At 35.3% G+C, this 15,555-nt stretch overlaps 1 protein-coding gene across 2 annotated transcripts in view; it reads right to left on the reverse strand.

Moving 5' to 3' along the window:
- Positions 1 to 15,555, reverse strand: part of HACL1 (2-hydroxyacyl-CoA lyase 1) — a 39,728-nt gene that overhangs the window by 21,781 nt on the left and 2,392 nt on the right. The window contains exons 3-10 of one of the 2 annotated variants that reach the window (XM_059065508.2): positions 14,876 to 14,916; positions 13,836 to 13,916; positions 12,453 to 12,525; positions 11,413 to 11,490; positions 10,367 to 10,461; positions 8,656 to 8,768; positions 4,828 to 4,963; positions 825 to 930 (exon numbers count right to left, since the gene is read on the reverse strand). In XM_059065508.2, the coding sequence (XP_058921491.1) occupies positions 825 to 930; positions 4,828 to 4,963; positions 8,656 to 8,768; positions 10,367 to 10,461; positions 11,413 to 11,490; positions 12,453 to 12,525; positions 13,836 to 13,916; positions 14,876 to 14,916 (723 nt within the window). The remainder of the gene's footprint in view (positions 1 to 824; positions 931 to 4,827; positions 4,964 to 8,655; positions 8,769 to 10,366; positions 10,462 to 11,412; positions 11,491 to 12,452; positions 12,526 to 13,835; positions 13,917 to 14,875; positions 14,917 to 15,555) is intronic. The other variant, XM_067033821.1, reaches the window with a different exon arrangement.

Below are 15,555 nucleotides of genomic sequence, written 5' to 3' on the forward strand. Positions count from 1 at the left end.
AGTACTTTTCACATCAGTAAGGAAACTGGTTTATAAAGAGGGGTCATAAAGATACAAGAGCTTATTCCAAACACATAGTTTTAGCACCACTGTTTAGAGATTTCCAGCCAAAGGGTGTTTGAAGGTTTTGGAATCTAAAAGAATAACTTGATCCCTAACAATGCTGAATGTTTTGTTCTAATCTACCTCCTACTTGAACCTCTTTTGTCTACCTTTAAATATACTTGAACTATGAAGAAGAGGCAAATTATGCTTTTCAAACTATTTAAAACTTGATTTTGAAAGGTTTTCTGGTTAGCAGTAAAGTGGTACATTATGTTTCATAGGCTTGAAAAGGCAGCTTACTTTGGTACCTGTAATTATGCCAGACAATTTATAAAATTCTACTTTTGTAAAAAGAGAAACAGTTCTTTACAAAAGCCAAGAAGAAAGTGGAGCTGACAACGGCTGAGAGAACAATAAACTTACACTTAGCTCTGATTTTAAATCTCTCTTCTTAGGACTTCCCTGGTGGCACAGTGGTTAAGAATCTGCCTGCCAATACAGGGGACGTGGGTTCGAGCCCTGGTCCGGGAAGATCCCACATGCCAAGGAGCAACTAAGCCCACGTGCCACAACTACTGAGCCTGCGTACAACAACTCCTGAAGCCTGTGCGCCTAGAGCCTGTGCTCCACAATAGAAGCCACTGCAATGAGAAGCCTGCTCACTGCAATGAAGAGTAGCCCCCGCTCGCCGCAGCTAGAGAAAGCCCAAGTGCAGCAATGAAGACCCAACGTAGCCAAAAATCAATCAATCAATCAATTAATCTCTCCTCTTTGAGTACCTGGATAAACTTCACATCTGGCTGATATCTTGGAGGCAGTCCAAAATGTAAAATCCAATTTAATCTGGCACCAAATAACACAATTACATCAGCAAATTGCAGAGCCCTATTAAAAAGAAAAATTTTATATAACAAAAGGGATATCTACATTCTTATTTGCATTATTCTATAGTTAATTTCTAAAGTATTTGGAAAAGTCTAAATAATTTGGATCTTGTACTGTTCTTGAGAATCAGCTTATATGGTGAATTTGATCTTTCAAACTGAAATAATTTATGAAGCCATTCTATTTAAATGGTAATCCAAAAGATGAAATAAGTAGAAAATACTACCATAAGACTTTATCTATACTCTATATCATTTATTACTTTTTTATCATTAGAAAAATTAATACAAGTATACTGTAGATAATCTGGAAAAAGCAGAAAAGTATAAAGAAAAGCCAAAATCTCCCAATAATACTATCAACTTATAAACTATTATTAATATCCTGGCATAATTTCATCTAGTCTTTTTTTCTACGCATGTGTATTTTTATATAGTTGAGCTTATATACTAAATGTCTCATGCACTTTTGCTTACCATAAATGTTTTCCTTTATCATTAAGTTCTTCTTAAATACAAATTCTAAAGGCTACACATTTTGTTGAACACAAATTTATTTCACCTCTTCTCAACTGCTGGATATTTTCTTTGTTATTAACAGTACTGGGTTACACATCTTTACTTGAATCTTAATACATACTTCATATTGATTCCTTGAAGCAGGTATTTTTATGATGATTCACTTTCCCCAACTGCTTTAAAAAAATATTACACCAAGTATATTTCTAATAGTTTTATATATCTTAGTATTTTTGTCAATATAACTTTAATTTTTTGATATTTACTTTGATATCCACTCTGATATTAAAAACCTTTGCTTTTGTTTACCTCATACATCTTTGCTTGCTTTTACACTGTATCATTTCGTTTCCGATGTGGCTCTAATGATGCATACAACTGTCATTATTATTGATCCAATTGAAATGTCGTGCCTTTTTCCAGGATAATTTTTATTATATTAACTGCTGTGGGTTTTCTTTTTTCTACTTCTTGGCTATTTCCCATTTTTCTTATCTTTTGCCCAAAGAGGATCTGTTTTTTTGCTTTTCTTTCTTTTTTTTTTTTTTTTTTAAACATCTTTATTTGAGTATAACTGTTTTACAATAGTGTGTTAGTTTCTCCTTTACAACAAAGTGAATCAGTTATACATATACATATGTTCCCATAACTCTTCCCTCTTTTGTCACCCTCCCTCCCACCCTCCCTATCCCACCCCTCTAGGTGGTCACAAAGCACAGAGGTGAACTCCCTGTGCTATGCTGCAGCTTCCCACTAGCTATCTAATTTACATTTGGTAGTGTGTATATGTCCCTGCCACTCTCTCACATCGTCACAGCTTACCCTTCCAGAAATTCAGTTATTATTTCAACTATATAGTCAAAAAAGCTATCCTCATATACTGTTTTGGTCCTGTGGGACCCAATTTAACTAAGAGATAAAAACTGAAAATGGAAGGATAGATTTGCTTATAGATACTCCAAAACCCTTGAAATTATTGATGCAATTATTTACAGTCCCTTACAACCTTTTTTATATTATTAATGTCATTAATATTATCTTCTTAAAATCCAACAGGAATGAAGATAAACTTCAGCTCAACCCAAGTTAAAGTATATTAAAAGAAAAAAACAGTGTAATAATTAATTTGGCAACTGTACAATGTATACTAATATGAAAAAAGTAAATGTATAGCTTATTAAAATAGCATTAAATGAGCAACATTAAAGATTGAACAGCAAACATGACATTTAAAAACCCCTCAAAATTAATTTAGTGTGTGCATGACAACATGAAAATTACCAAATGTAGAACAGTGGTAAACTGTGGAGAGGGAGGGAGGAAATGGGATCAGGTAAGATATGCAGGAACTACAAACAAATCTGTAATTTTTTGTTTCTTAAAAAAAAAACTTAAAGCAAACATACTACTTAATATTATATTTGATAAAGTTGAGTGGTGGCTACATAGTGCTCATTAAATTACTCTCTCATTTGTATATTTATAATATTTCATAATAAAGAAATTCAAAGAAAAAAATACATGGTTTATCAGAAAGTGTGTTTTAAAAATTTAAAAAGAAGAGGGGCTTCCCTGGCAGTCCAGTTGTTAAGATTCCAAGCTCCCACTGCAGGGGGCGTGGGTTTGATCCCTGGTTGGGGACTAAGATGCCGCATGTGGCAGGGCAAAAAAAAACAGTTAAAAGAATGAGGTGAAGTCAATTAAAAAAAAAAAATCTAAGAAGAGACTTCCAGTGTCAGCCAAGGCTGGGTAACCCCACTCCAGCCTAGCTCTCCCACTGATACAGTGGAAACGCTGAAAAAACTATAAAAAGCAACCACCTGAGGCTTCTGAAAAGTAAACAACAGTAGGTGGACTGGGATGAGATCAAAGAAGTGACCCATGCAGGCGGTGAGTTTTTAACGTTTTCCCCTCTTTTATCTCTTCACTTTGATTCAGAGCAGTTCTAGTTGAAGAACTAAAGGAAAGCAAAAACATGGAGAGAAACTGTGTCTTTCTGGCCAGAAGATCAGGAAAAGGGACCCTGCATGCCTGAGACCATGGGGGGAAACCTCCAAAATTTTCTTTTTCTCTATTCCTCACAGCTGTGCTCTGAGGGCTGCACAGCGGCATTGTGGTAAGTACTAAGCAGCTAAAATCCCAAGAGAAACTTCATTTTTCAGGCAAGAGGAACTGGGAAAAGGGGCCCCTGTGGTCTGGAGAGTATGGGGGCATCCCCCTTATCTTTCATCTTTCTTTTTTTTCCTGCCACTTTGCCTCAAAAGCAGCACCTGTTGTGTGATACGATAAGGTAGCAGCAAGGGCCAGGAAAAGGGACTCTGGGAAATGGGTGGGCTATGTCTTAAGAGAAAAGGAATCCCTAGTTCTGGATATGAACCAGCATGTTTATATCCAGAACTGGGGCTGGGGCTCACCTCTGGGCTGGGCATGTGTGGACAGACCCAAAGAAACATAGCAAAGGCTTTGGAAATCAACTGACCCTGGAACCATGCTCACAGTGAGTGAGTCAGAACCTGCACTCTGAATCTAACCAAGCTAACTGCTTGCTAAAACAAACAAACAAAATCAGCATTCTACAGAGGATTTTAGTATGACCTAGAATCTCACAACACAGTATTCAAAATTCTAGGATACAATACAAAACTACTCAAAACACAAAGAACCAGAAAAATGTAACCAATTTCAAAAGAAAATATAATGAATAGATGCCAATTGTACTGGTGACCCAGATGTTAGAATCAGTAAACACATACTTTAAATCAGCTATTATAACTATGTTCCATAAGGTAAACAAAAATACTCTTGAAATAAATGGGAAGATAAACGTTCTCAGCAGAGAAATAGAACATATAAAGTGACAAAAGGATTAAAAAGAATTAAAGTTATTCAGGGACCTATGGGACAATATCAACATGCCTAATATTTGTGCTACTCCAGAAAGGATAAAGAGATTGGTGTAGAAAAAAATATTTGAAGAAATAATGGCCAAAAACTTTCCGAATTTGGTGAAAGGTATCAATGTACAGATTCAAGAAGATCAGAGAACCCCAAACAGGATAAACTAAAAGAAAACCGTGTCCAGACACATCATAATCAAACTGCTGAAAAACAAAGATAAAAAAAATTCTGGAAGGAGCCACAGAAAGACAACTACATCGGCAGACAGAGATTCAAATGACTACAGATTTCTCATCTGAAACCATGAGAGGAGATAGAGGACAACATCTTTAAAGTATTGAAAAGTCTAAAAAGAAACAGATGTGCTTAAAGTTATGTGATTCTTTCAGAACTTCTCCTAGATTCATTAAAGTCACAAAATAATTTAAATTAGCCTGGAATCTGCGAAGCCATTGTATTTAAAATCTGGAGCGCCACGTACCTGGATCTGGCAGCACCTACACAGTTTGGATGGTTGTCAGGGATAACACCCTTTCCCATGGGGGTGGGCAGAAATGGCAATTTACATTGCTCCACCAATTTCCTGATATTCTCCTCTGCACGGGCATAAGCAGCACCTACAAGAAATTGAAATGTATTGGACAAGTCAGTTAAGCTCCAGACACTGTGGCCCTTAAACTAGTTCATGTGAAATTGCTTTCAGGACTTCTCAAACATTCTCCTGCTCAGAGCTTAAACTCAAAACAAATTGTGACTATGGTTTTTGTTTGTTTTTTGGCCACGCCGCGCAGCATGTGGGATCTTAGTTCCCCGACCAGGGATCAAACCTGTGCCCCTGCAGTGGAAGCACAAAGTCTTAACCACTGGACCACCAGGGAAGTCCTGTGACTATGGTTTTTATCTTTGGTATTTTAAAATGTTTAAGAAGGCAATAGTTCTAATTACCCCCCCAAGTAATATTATCAATTATTCTGAAAGATGTCTACCCCCAAACAAAAGTTGCACTTCACATCTCTTGCTGCTCTTAATTGTCAGTTGTATGCTACTTTCCTATTGGATTACTACTCACAATGCCCTGGACACACATCTACTGGTAGCCGCAGGTAGGAAAGGAAGGACTCTGCCCTGACAGGGAAGAGCAACCTCACACGTTGCTCCCCACCACCAGCTAACCAGGACTGCACCATCATCTAGTCTGAGTATGGAAATTCTAACAAGGGGCCTACATTTCTAAAACTCTGTAGATCGCTTCATAGGCTCTATAATCCTGTGATCACAACAGGACTAACTCGAATGGGTCACATCATTTTTTAAAAAAATTTATTTATTATTTATTTATTTTTGGCTGCATTGGGTCTTAGTTGTGGCACGCGGGATCTTCATTGAGGTATGCAGGATCTTTCGTTGTGGTGCGCGGGCTTCTCTCTAGCTGTGGTGTGGGGTTTTCTCTTCTCTAGTTGTGGTGCGCAGGCTCCAGGGCACGTGGGCTCTGTAGTTTGTGGCACGTGGGCTCTAGTTGAGGCGCCTGAGCTCAGCAGTTGTGGGGCGCAGGCTTAGTTGCCCCGCGGCATGTGGGATCCTAGTTCCCGACCAGGGATCGAACCCGCGTCCCCTACATTGTAAGGCAGATTCTTTACCACTGGACCACCAGGGAATTCCCACATCATTTGTTTTTACAGTTGTGTGCCTGCAGAATAACCATATGCTTTATGCCCTCAATGGCACTGAAAACAACTTACTGTTTGAATATAGAAATGATTTCGTTTCTAATGTCATCAAGGCCATTGTTTTAGCTATTTAACTTTATGCTCTTTCTCAGCATTTGTAGAATATTACTCCATATCCAGAACTTATAATTCTCTACTGAGTCTCAGTAAATAGTATAGTATGTTCAGATTCAATTTAATGCTCCCCCCTATAAAACTACCTTAGAATCTTTTGTCATCCATGTAGGATGAAAAAAATCCCTTTATTTTAATCCAGAAAATTTCCTTGTATTCTCCTTCTTGCCTCAATATTTGTCCATTCAGTTCCCTTTTCCTGGACTGGGTGGGTTCTCTGTGTCCACTCAATGACCGGTCACCCATTTTTTCAAGGGGTGGCTACAGTGTCATCTCTTCAGAACAGTCTTTCCACACCACCTACACAAGAACATTGTTGCTGCTTCCCCTGGGAATCCACCTCAGCTCTCTACACACACCCCACTTATTCGTGACCAGTTCTGTCTACATATAAGTAGGAACCATTATTTCTCTATATACCCCACAAATGTTTTCTATAATCCCTGCCTTATCATAAGGACTCATTAAATGGTGGTTAAAGGAAGTACAAAAACTAGCATCCACTGAGCTCTTTCTATTATTTTGTTGTTTAATTGTAACAATACTGTTGAGATAGCTAATCTCTATTTTACAAGTGAGGTAACTGAGACTCAAAGCAGATTTTGCCAAGGTCACAGAGCTAATATATCACATAGCTATACATAACTCAGCTCTGACTTCAATTTTTTTCTGTTGTCCACCATTTTTACTAAAACTGTTTTTAGTTTCTATGTCGTTATCTCCTAAGTAGTTGATAAATGACTAGCATGGTCATAGATGATTCATAGCCCCCTTAGGTCTAGAACATACAATGGCTACTATAATAAATTGCTGACATGCGTATAAATTGGTACAATACCTTGGGAGAAAGCAATTGGACAATATGTTCCAAAGGCCTTAAAATATGAATACATTTTAACTTAGTTAATTTTCTTTCTGGGAATCTATCTTATATCCTAAATATGGAAAAAGCTTTAAGTACAAATGAGTATGTTGCAAAAACTGGCAAAGATTTAAATATTTGCCAGTAAAGTATTAGTATATACATGAATAGACATTAAAAATTATATTTGGGAAAAAAATTTAAGACCATGAGAAAATGTTATTCTAATGTTAAATGAATTAAGTATAATACAAAACTGTCTAATAGAGTGGCCATTTGACCCAGCAACCCCACTCCTAGGTACATACTGAAGAGAACTGAAAACATACATCCACACAAACATTTGTACATGAATGTTCATAGCAACATTTTTCACCGTAGTTCAAAAGTGGAAACATCCCAAATGTCCATCAACTATGAATGGATTAAATTAAATGTGGTATATCCATACAATGGAATAATAACTATGAATTCTATTTATTATATTATATATATATATATAATAAATATATTATCATCATTATTCAGCAATAAAAAGAAATGATGTACTGATACATACTACAGCGTGGATGAACCTTGAAAACATTACACTAAATCAAAAAGGTCAGTCACAAAGGACCATACATTATATGATTCTATTTAAAAGAAGTGTCCAAATAGGTAAATCTATAGAGACAGAAAATAGATTCACGGTTACCTGGGGCAGAGGGCTAAGGAGGTTTGGGGTGACAGCTAAGGGATGTGGGGTTTGGGGGAGGGTGATGACAATATTCTAAAATTGATTGTGGTGATGGATGCACAACTTTGTAAATATACCAAAATATATTAGATTGTATACTTAAAAAAAACTGTCTATACAGTACAATCACAATGTATAAAATATACATGCAAAAAGGAATACAAAAGTACTACATGTTAAAATGATCTTCTTTGGATGAAGGGATTTCTTCTTTCTAATCTTCTGGATTTTCCAAATTTTTACTAATATTCATATGTAATCTTCATAATGGAAAAAAACACATTTTATTCATAAGAAATGTAATAGGGACTTCCCTGGTGGCGCAGTGGTTAGGAATCCGCCTGCCAATGCAGGGGACACAGGTTCGATCCCTGGTCTGGGAAGATCCCACATGCCAAGGAGCAACTAAGCCCGTGTGCCACAACCACTTAAGTCTGTGTGCCTAGAGCCCACGAGCCACAACTACTGAGCCCACGTGCCACAACTACTGAAGCCCATGAGCCTAGAGCCCATGATCTGCAACAAGAGAAGCCACCACAATGAGAAGCCTGCACACCACAACGAAGAGTAGCCCCACTCACCACAACTAGAGAAAGCCTCATGTTCAGCAACGAAGACCCAACGCAGCCAAAAATAAATAAACTAAATAAATTTACAAAAAAAGAAAGAAATGTAATAGGTGATATTCCAGGCATTATAGATTAATTCTGATTTCAAAACTAATAAATAATGCTAAATGAATAAAGAGAATTTTTATTCCCATTTCAAACATTAGAGCTGATGCTAATAAATAATGAAGACAATTTCTAAACAGAATCAGCATTCTTTTGAAAGCCTAGCAAGATTTAGAGTTCCATTCAATGCTACCTTTCCCGATGATAAGAAGGGGCTGTTTGGCATTCCTAATAATAGATGCTGCCATACATACAGCAGAACTTTCTGCCATACTAACAGGAGGTGGCATGCAGCACTCCACGTACCTGGAAATAAAGAGCTCTGTTAATTAGGAGGCCACCTTTTAAACTTTTTTATTGTGAAAATATCAAATACATAAAAAGGTAGAAAAAATAGTATAATAAACTCCATATGCCCATCCTGTAAATTCAACTACTAATATTTTACCACATTTGCCTCACACATACACACATAAATATATATACATTTCCTCCTAAATCATCTGACAGTAGATTACCACAGCAAGACTTAAAAATTAAAAGATAAAGACTTTCTCCCATATAACCATAATATCCTTATCATACCTGATAAATTAATATTTATTCCCTAAGATCATCTAACAACCAAAGGAGCAATTCACTGACAGGAAATGAGTTAATGGCTTCACACTGTTGTAGTAGTTGTTGTTGTAGTAATAATAAAAAACATACTAAAAGTTAATATTTCATACCTACTATGTGCCATTTATCCTTATTTAATTTTCAAAATAATGAGATTAGGTATTACCATTATCTCTGTTTCATTACTGTGAAAAAAAAAAACAAAACCTCAAAAAGTAGGTAACTTGCCTGGGGTCCCCAGATGGCATGTGGCAAAGACTGGATTGAAATCGGTTGTTCTGTCTCCAAAGTCCATGCTTTTAACTACCTCACTATATTTCCACTCACCGAGTAAGTCAATAGTTTAGTACTACAATATGCATTAGTAAAAGAAATATTAAAACTGTCATAGTTAAGTATTTCTAGACACCAACTCCTCAGTGTTTTACTTCATTTATCCTAATTAATAAACATCATACTGTACAAAACTTGGGCATATAATACCAAAAAAAGACATTCAAATCTTTACAAAAATTTTAAAGATGGCTTACAGAGTTAATTTACCTAAGGCACATCTCCCCCCAAACCCCAATAATATTATTGATTGTCATGTTCAGGTATTATGAAGAATAGATGTCCTTTTTGTTTGACCCAAATGGAAACCTCTACTTGGTGTCCTGAGTGAGCAGAAATGCCCACTGTCTCTCTGTAGTCACTAGGTCCATGACAGCAGGAATGTGCTAAATGGTACTCAGGGTGATGCATTAACCCAAGTACCCATCCTTACCAGGTGTGACTTAGATACCAGTTTGTTGTACTTACTGTTCACTCAATGTTTATTTATGGAATAAGGGAAGTTGGCAAATCATAGTAACATCTGGTGTTGAAATATTTTTAAATCACAGAGAGAGACTAAAAGTTTTTATGCTGAGTTTTTACTAGAACTATTTGAAAATTACTATTTTTTGATAGTCACTTCATCTCTTGGTTTATACCATGGAGACTCTAAGTAACCATACTAGATGAGGATTAGTTTTTTATGGTTACTGAAAGAATAATTTCAAATGAGGAGTTTGGGAAGCTCCAAGTATTTGATTTAGTAAGTAACCCCCCAAATAATTTCTAAATAATGCCATTTTAATTAAGAGAATTAAGCCCTTTGGCCAGGATTCAGTTTAATTACTAAATCTTCAAAAGTTAAGACAAATTGAAGATTAACTTATAAACTGCTAGGTAAATTCTTTTTAAAAGGTAAGCATTATGGTAACACAATTAAGAAAGAACTCCAGTTAACTATTACTTACCTTATAGAATTCACATTCACCTGGAGGTTCACAAAATCTGCAGGTATGTCAACATAGCAAGCACCTGGACGACCATAAATACTGCTTCTCACTGCCTAAGTTCATTACAAATGGAAGAAAATATTTTAAAAATCTCAATCCTTATTATCATATTCCACTCAAAGATAATTTAAAATTGCGAAATGAACACTATTTTGATTTTTCTTGACATCCTTAGTTGATGCAACATCCTTAGAAGTAACCAATTTTAATTACATTGAAATGCCCTCTATTGATTCTATATATTTTAAAAGATATTTTTGTTTAAAAGGGGAGAGATAAGAAAAAAATACACACTTAGGGCTTTAAAATTCATTTTCTATTACACTTTAGTCCTAGAAATTATCTACTAGATTCTGCCTGCCAAGTCTTTACTTTATAACATTACTTTCACCTGCTTCCTAATCCTAATGTGATTTGGCAAAGGTTTCAGAAACTGTGATGTTGTAACATGTATCAAGTGGTTTCTATAACACATGGTTTTTGAAACAGCTCAAATGTAACTTCACATATAAAACTAACTTATAATATGCTGTTTAATCAACTAAGAGATGGTCTTATATTAATACTAACATAAGTACTAATTTTTAAAAACTTAAAGTAAATTTAAGTAATAATACTTAAATAATTTAAGTAATAATTTTAAAAAATTTAAGTAATTTAAGTAATAATACTTAAGTATTATTTTCAAAAATAATCTTGCAAAAGCATAAGAGAAAGGGTACCCAGGGTTTCATTATATCCTTCTTTTTATTTTTTCATAATTTAAAAAAATTTTAAAAACTAAAGTAGAGGGGAAATTTTTTCCAAAATAATTTATTTTATGTTTCTTTAATTAAGTTAATGACAGTGAATATTAAAATGTACATAGCTATTTATTAATATCATTGCTAACTGCCTGAATATATTCCAAATTGCTACTCATCCTATGGAGAATAAAAGTAACACAGGTATAAGCAATTGAAAAAAACCAGCTGACTTGGAGAGCTTGTAATTAAATACTGTACCTTTTCAATAATAGAGGGAATAGCTTCTATGCTACTTGGCCGGGCAGAGAACTTGCTATATAATCTACAAGCTTCAACCTATATGTGAAAAGAAAATCACTTAAAATTCAGCTCATGTATCATATTACTCTTCTGAAAGAAGACAAAATGTTAAGCCATTACTTTCTATTATGTTTAGAGGCAAGACGGAGAAAAATGCATTACCTAGATTGTTTCTTAAAAGCCTATTCAAAGTACAACCAAATCTCTGCCTTGGTGTGATTCAGGAAGAAAATCAAAACAAGAAACAATTTTCATGTTTTAGATTGGCAAAAATAAAAAAGTTAGATAATACCCAGCATCTACCATAATATACGAAAACAGGCACTCTCATAAACTCTAATGAGAATATAAATAGGAAGGGAAGTTGACAACATCTCCTAAAAATGTAAGTAAGTATATCCTTGGACCCAGAAATTCTACAGCCATGAATACACAACTTCATCTGTTATATCTCATTACAATAATAAACTATTTTTACATTTCTGCCAGTTTTCCTGTTATGTATTTTGTTGTTATGCTGTTTGGCATACATTCAGTAGTGTTAATTTTTCACTGTTTAATGTACTTTGAAGCATTGTATATTCAATAGAAACTGTTTCTCTTAATACTTTTTGATATAAAATCTACTCAACAGTTGGTAGTCTTAGTCCCACAGGTATGAGTAGGAGTTTTCCTCTCAACGTTTCCTCAAAGTCTGATAGTCCCAAACCATTTTTATTCCTGCATTTTCTTGACTCTGAAGAGCTTATTTTCAGAGTTTAAATTTCTGTCAAAAGGGTGTATTTCTTGGAAGATTGCTCCTCAACAGAGCCTAAGCTTTCTTAATAACCACACTGAGAGTTCCTTGTAGTTGAGGAAAATTACCTTTAAAATAGCTCAGGTACTTTTATTTTAATTGTTTATTTTGCAGACAGGAGTTTTAATTTCTTCTCCATAAATCTTAATGGAGTATACTTACATTACTAAAATGATACAGGGAAGATCTTAGAGTTGGGTACCTGAGGAAACTCCTGGAAGGCCCCCATTGTTTCCTGACTTCTTTCAGAGGAACCACCAATCACAATCAAGGGCCTGAAATATTAATTTTTTTAAAAGAGAATTACAAATGAGATCAACATGTAAAGTACTCAGCAAGTACCCAATGAATAATAAACACTCAATGAATGTTAAAAAAGAGAGAAAGAGAGAGAATTACATTTTCCCTTAAAAATTGCCAATTTAGAAAGATTTAGGAAACAACTTGGTGTGAGAGAATACTTCCTCAATTTTGGAAAAATCTGTAATTTGCGGTAAATATTTTTCCTCCATACCCTTCTCTCCCCTGCCTCTTTTGGAAACTGATTCTATGGGTGTGATGATGTAAAATGAATTGTTATGCCCTTATTATTATTCTTGAAATTAAGAGAAGAAAAAAACTTTTGTCACACTTTCCTAAATGAGTCTATTTGGAAATGGCAGAATGAAAAAAATTCCTCAGCAATAAAATTCTTATGCTTTGGGGAGAAAAAATAAAGATACAGCAAAGTTAAAGTTACACAAAAATTATCAGACACTAAAGTAGATAAGCAAGAGAAAGTGTAGGAAGGACGAAAGAAAAGAAGTCAAACCCTGAAAAGTAGGAAACACATGGCAAGAAAGAAAACAATGTCCTTCCCACAGGAAATTTAAACATTTTATGAATTGATCAAAACATAGCCCCCTGGGCTTCCCTGGTGGCGCAGTGGTTGAGAGTCCGCCTGCCGATGCAGGGGACACGGGTTCGTGCCCCGGTCCGGGAAGATCCCACGTGCCGCGGAGCGGTTGGGCCCGTGAGCCATGGCCGCTGAGCCTGCGCCTCCGGAGCCTGTGCTCCGCAACGGGAGAGACCACGGCAGTGAGAGGCCCGCGTACCAAAAAGAAAAAAAAAAAAAGAAAATAGCCGCCTTTATCATGATCTTATGAGTAAAGAACTAGAGATGGGATTAAGGGCAAGAGCAACTAATCTGCTTATAAAGCCAACTCAATAAATATAAAATTTCAATTATCCTGCTAGTTATGGAAGATAAGGTGAAAAATTAAATACATTCTTGCATATTGAGCTGGGATCTTTGATAAACAGTTCTTCACTTAAAGTAAAGAGACTTATACACACATTCACACATATATTTATATAGATAGATATGGAATATACACATATTCATTCCAAAATATTAATAGTCTTTTTTTCTAGGTAAAAGAGCTGTTGATGTTTTTTTTCTTATTTTCTTCCTAACTCTCTTAATTTTTCACTAAGCCATTTCCTCAAGCACCTGACCCTTGGTCTTCCCACCACAGATCAGTGGTTGCTCCACTAGGTAAAATCACACGGTTGAGATTTTTAAGAAAATGTTTTAAGTAATTACCAACAGTTCATGTTTGCATTTGCCATACCACCCAAAGCATGGATGAGACCTGGGCCAGAAACAACAAGGCAAACTCCCGGCCTAAAAGCAAAACAGAATTAATTTTATTAAAAGAAGGTCAAATGCAATACTGGATTCATATCACTTTAGGGTGAAATGTCACCTTCTTGGACTTCAAAGGCAGGATATATAGATCTTTACTACAATTGTAAAACAATTATTAGAATATTTTTTAAATTAGTATAAAAAAGGTTATATCAGTCTTCCTGCAAGAAATAAGGTACCTACCATCCTCACACTGTATTTCACTAACCTCTTTATACTTTGCTCCTATTATATTTGGGCTAAATCAAGTTGACTGCATACAGAAGCACATTTTCAATTCCACTCTGGGTATTTATCAGAAGAAAACAAAAACACTAATTCCAAAAGATATATGTACCCCTATGTTCATGCAGCACTATTTACAATAGCCAAGATATGGAAGCAACCTCAGTGCCCATCCATGGATGAATGGATAGAGAAGATGCGATTGATACACACACACATGACATATTACTCAGCCATAAAAAAGAATGAAATCTTGCCATCTGTGTTGACATGGATGGACTCAGAGGACATTATGCTTAGTGAAATAAGTTAGACAGAGAAAACCAAATACCATGTGATTTCACTTATATGTGGACTCTTAAAAACAAAACAATGAACAGAAAATAGAGACAGAGAACAAACTGGTGGTTGCCAGAGGGGAGGTGTGTGGAGGAATGGGTAAATAGGTGAAGGGGATTAAGAGGTACAAACTGCCAGCTATAAGATACGTTAAGTCATCGGGATGAAATGTACAGCATAGGAACAGTCAATAATATTTTAACAACTTTGTACAGTGATAGATGGGAACTGGTCTTATGGTGGTGACCATCTCATAATGTATAAAAATACTGAATCACTATGCTGTACACCGAAAACTAATATAATACTGTATGTTAATTATAACTCGGTTTAAAAAAAGAAGTTGAGATAAAACATAGACTTGAGTTTACCTGCCTGTCAGATATCCAACCGCAGAGGCAGCATAACAAGCCTACAAAGAAAAAACACTGGAACTTAAGCATTTTGGGACTCTTATAGTATTAAATCATATTAAGTAATAAGTATTATTAAGTATTATACATGTATAAAGTATGTATATAATAATTCACTTTCAAGTAAGGGGAAATTGGAACATTTTTCATTCTAACAAGTAATGTTCTACCTGTAAATTTCAAATAATGGTTTAAGCATCTAATTCTAATTTTTAGTTTTTCAAAGAATTTGTCCATATCATCTAGTTTATTCATAATATCATCTTATAATTGCTTAAAAACGTCTGCAGGATCAATAGGAATGTCCTCTTTTTTATTCCTAACATTGATAATTTGTGTTTGTTCTCTTTCATTCTTCATCAGTCTTGCTAGGGATTTACCAAATTTATTAATCTTTTCAAAGAACCAATTTTTGGATTTGTTGATTTTTCTCTATTGTTTCTTTGTTTTCTCTTCCATTGATTTCTGCTTTTTTTTAAAAAAAATTATTTATTTATTTATTTATTTTTGGCTGTGTTGGGTCTTCGTTGCCATGCATGGGCTTTCTCTAGTTGCGGTGAGCGGGGGCTACTCATCCTTGTGGTGCGTGGGTATCTCATTGTCGTGGCTTCTCTTGTTGCGGAGCACAGGCTGTAGGC

Source organism: Kogia breviceps, chromosome 5 (genome assembly GCF_026419965.1).
Source record: "Kogia breviceps isolate mKogBre1 chromosome 5, mKogBre1 haplotype 1, whole genome shotgun sequence".
In the NCBI taxonomy this organism is placed as follows: Eukaryota; Metazoa; Chordata; class Mammalia; order Artiodactyla; family Physeteridae; genus Kogia; species Kogia breviceps.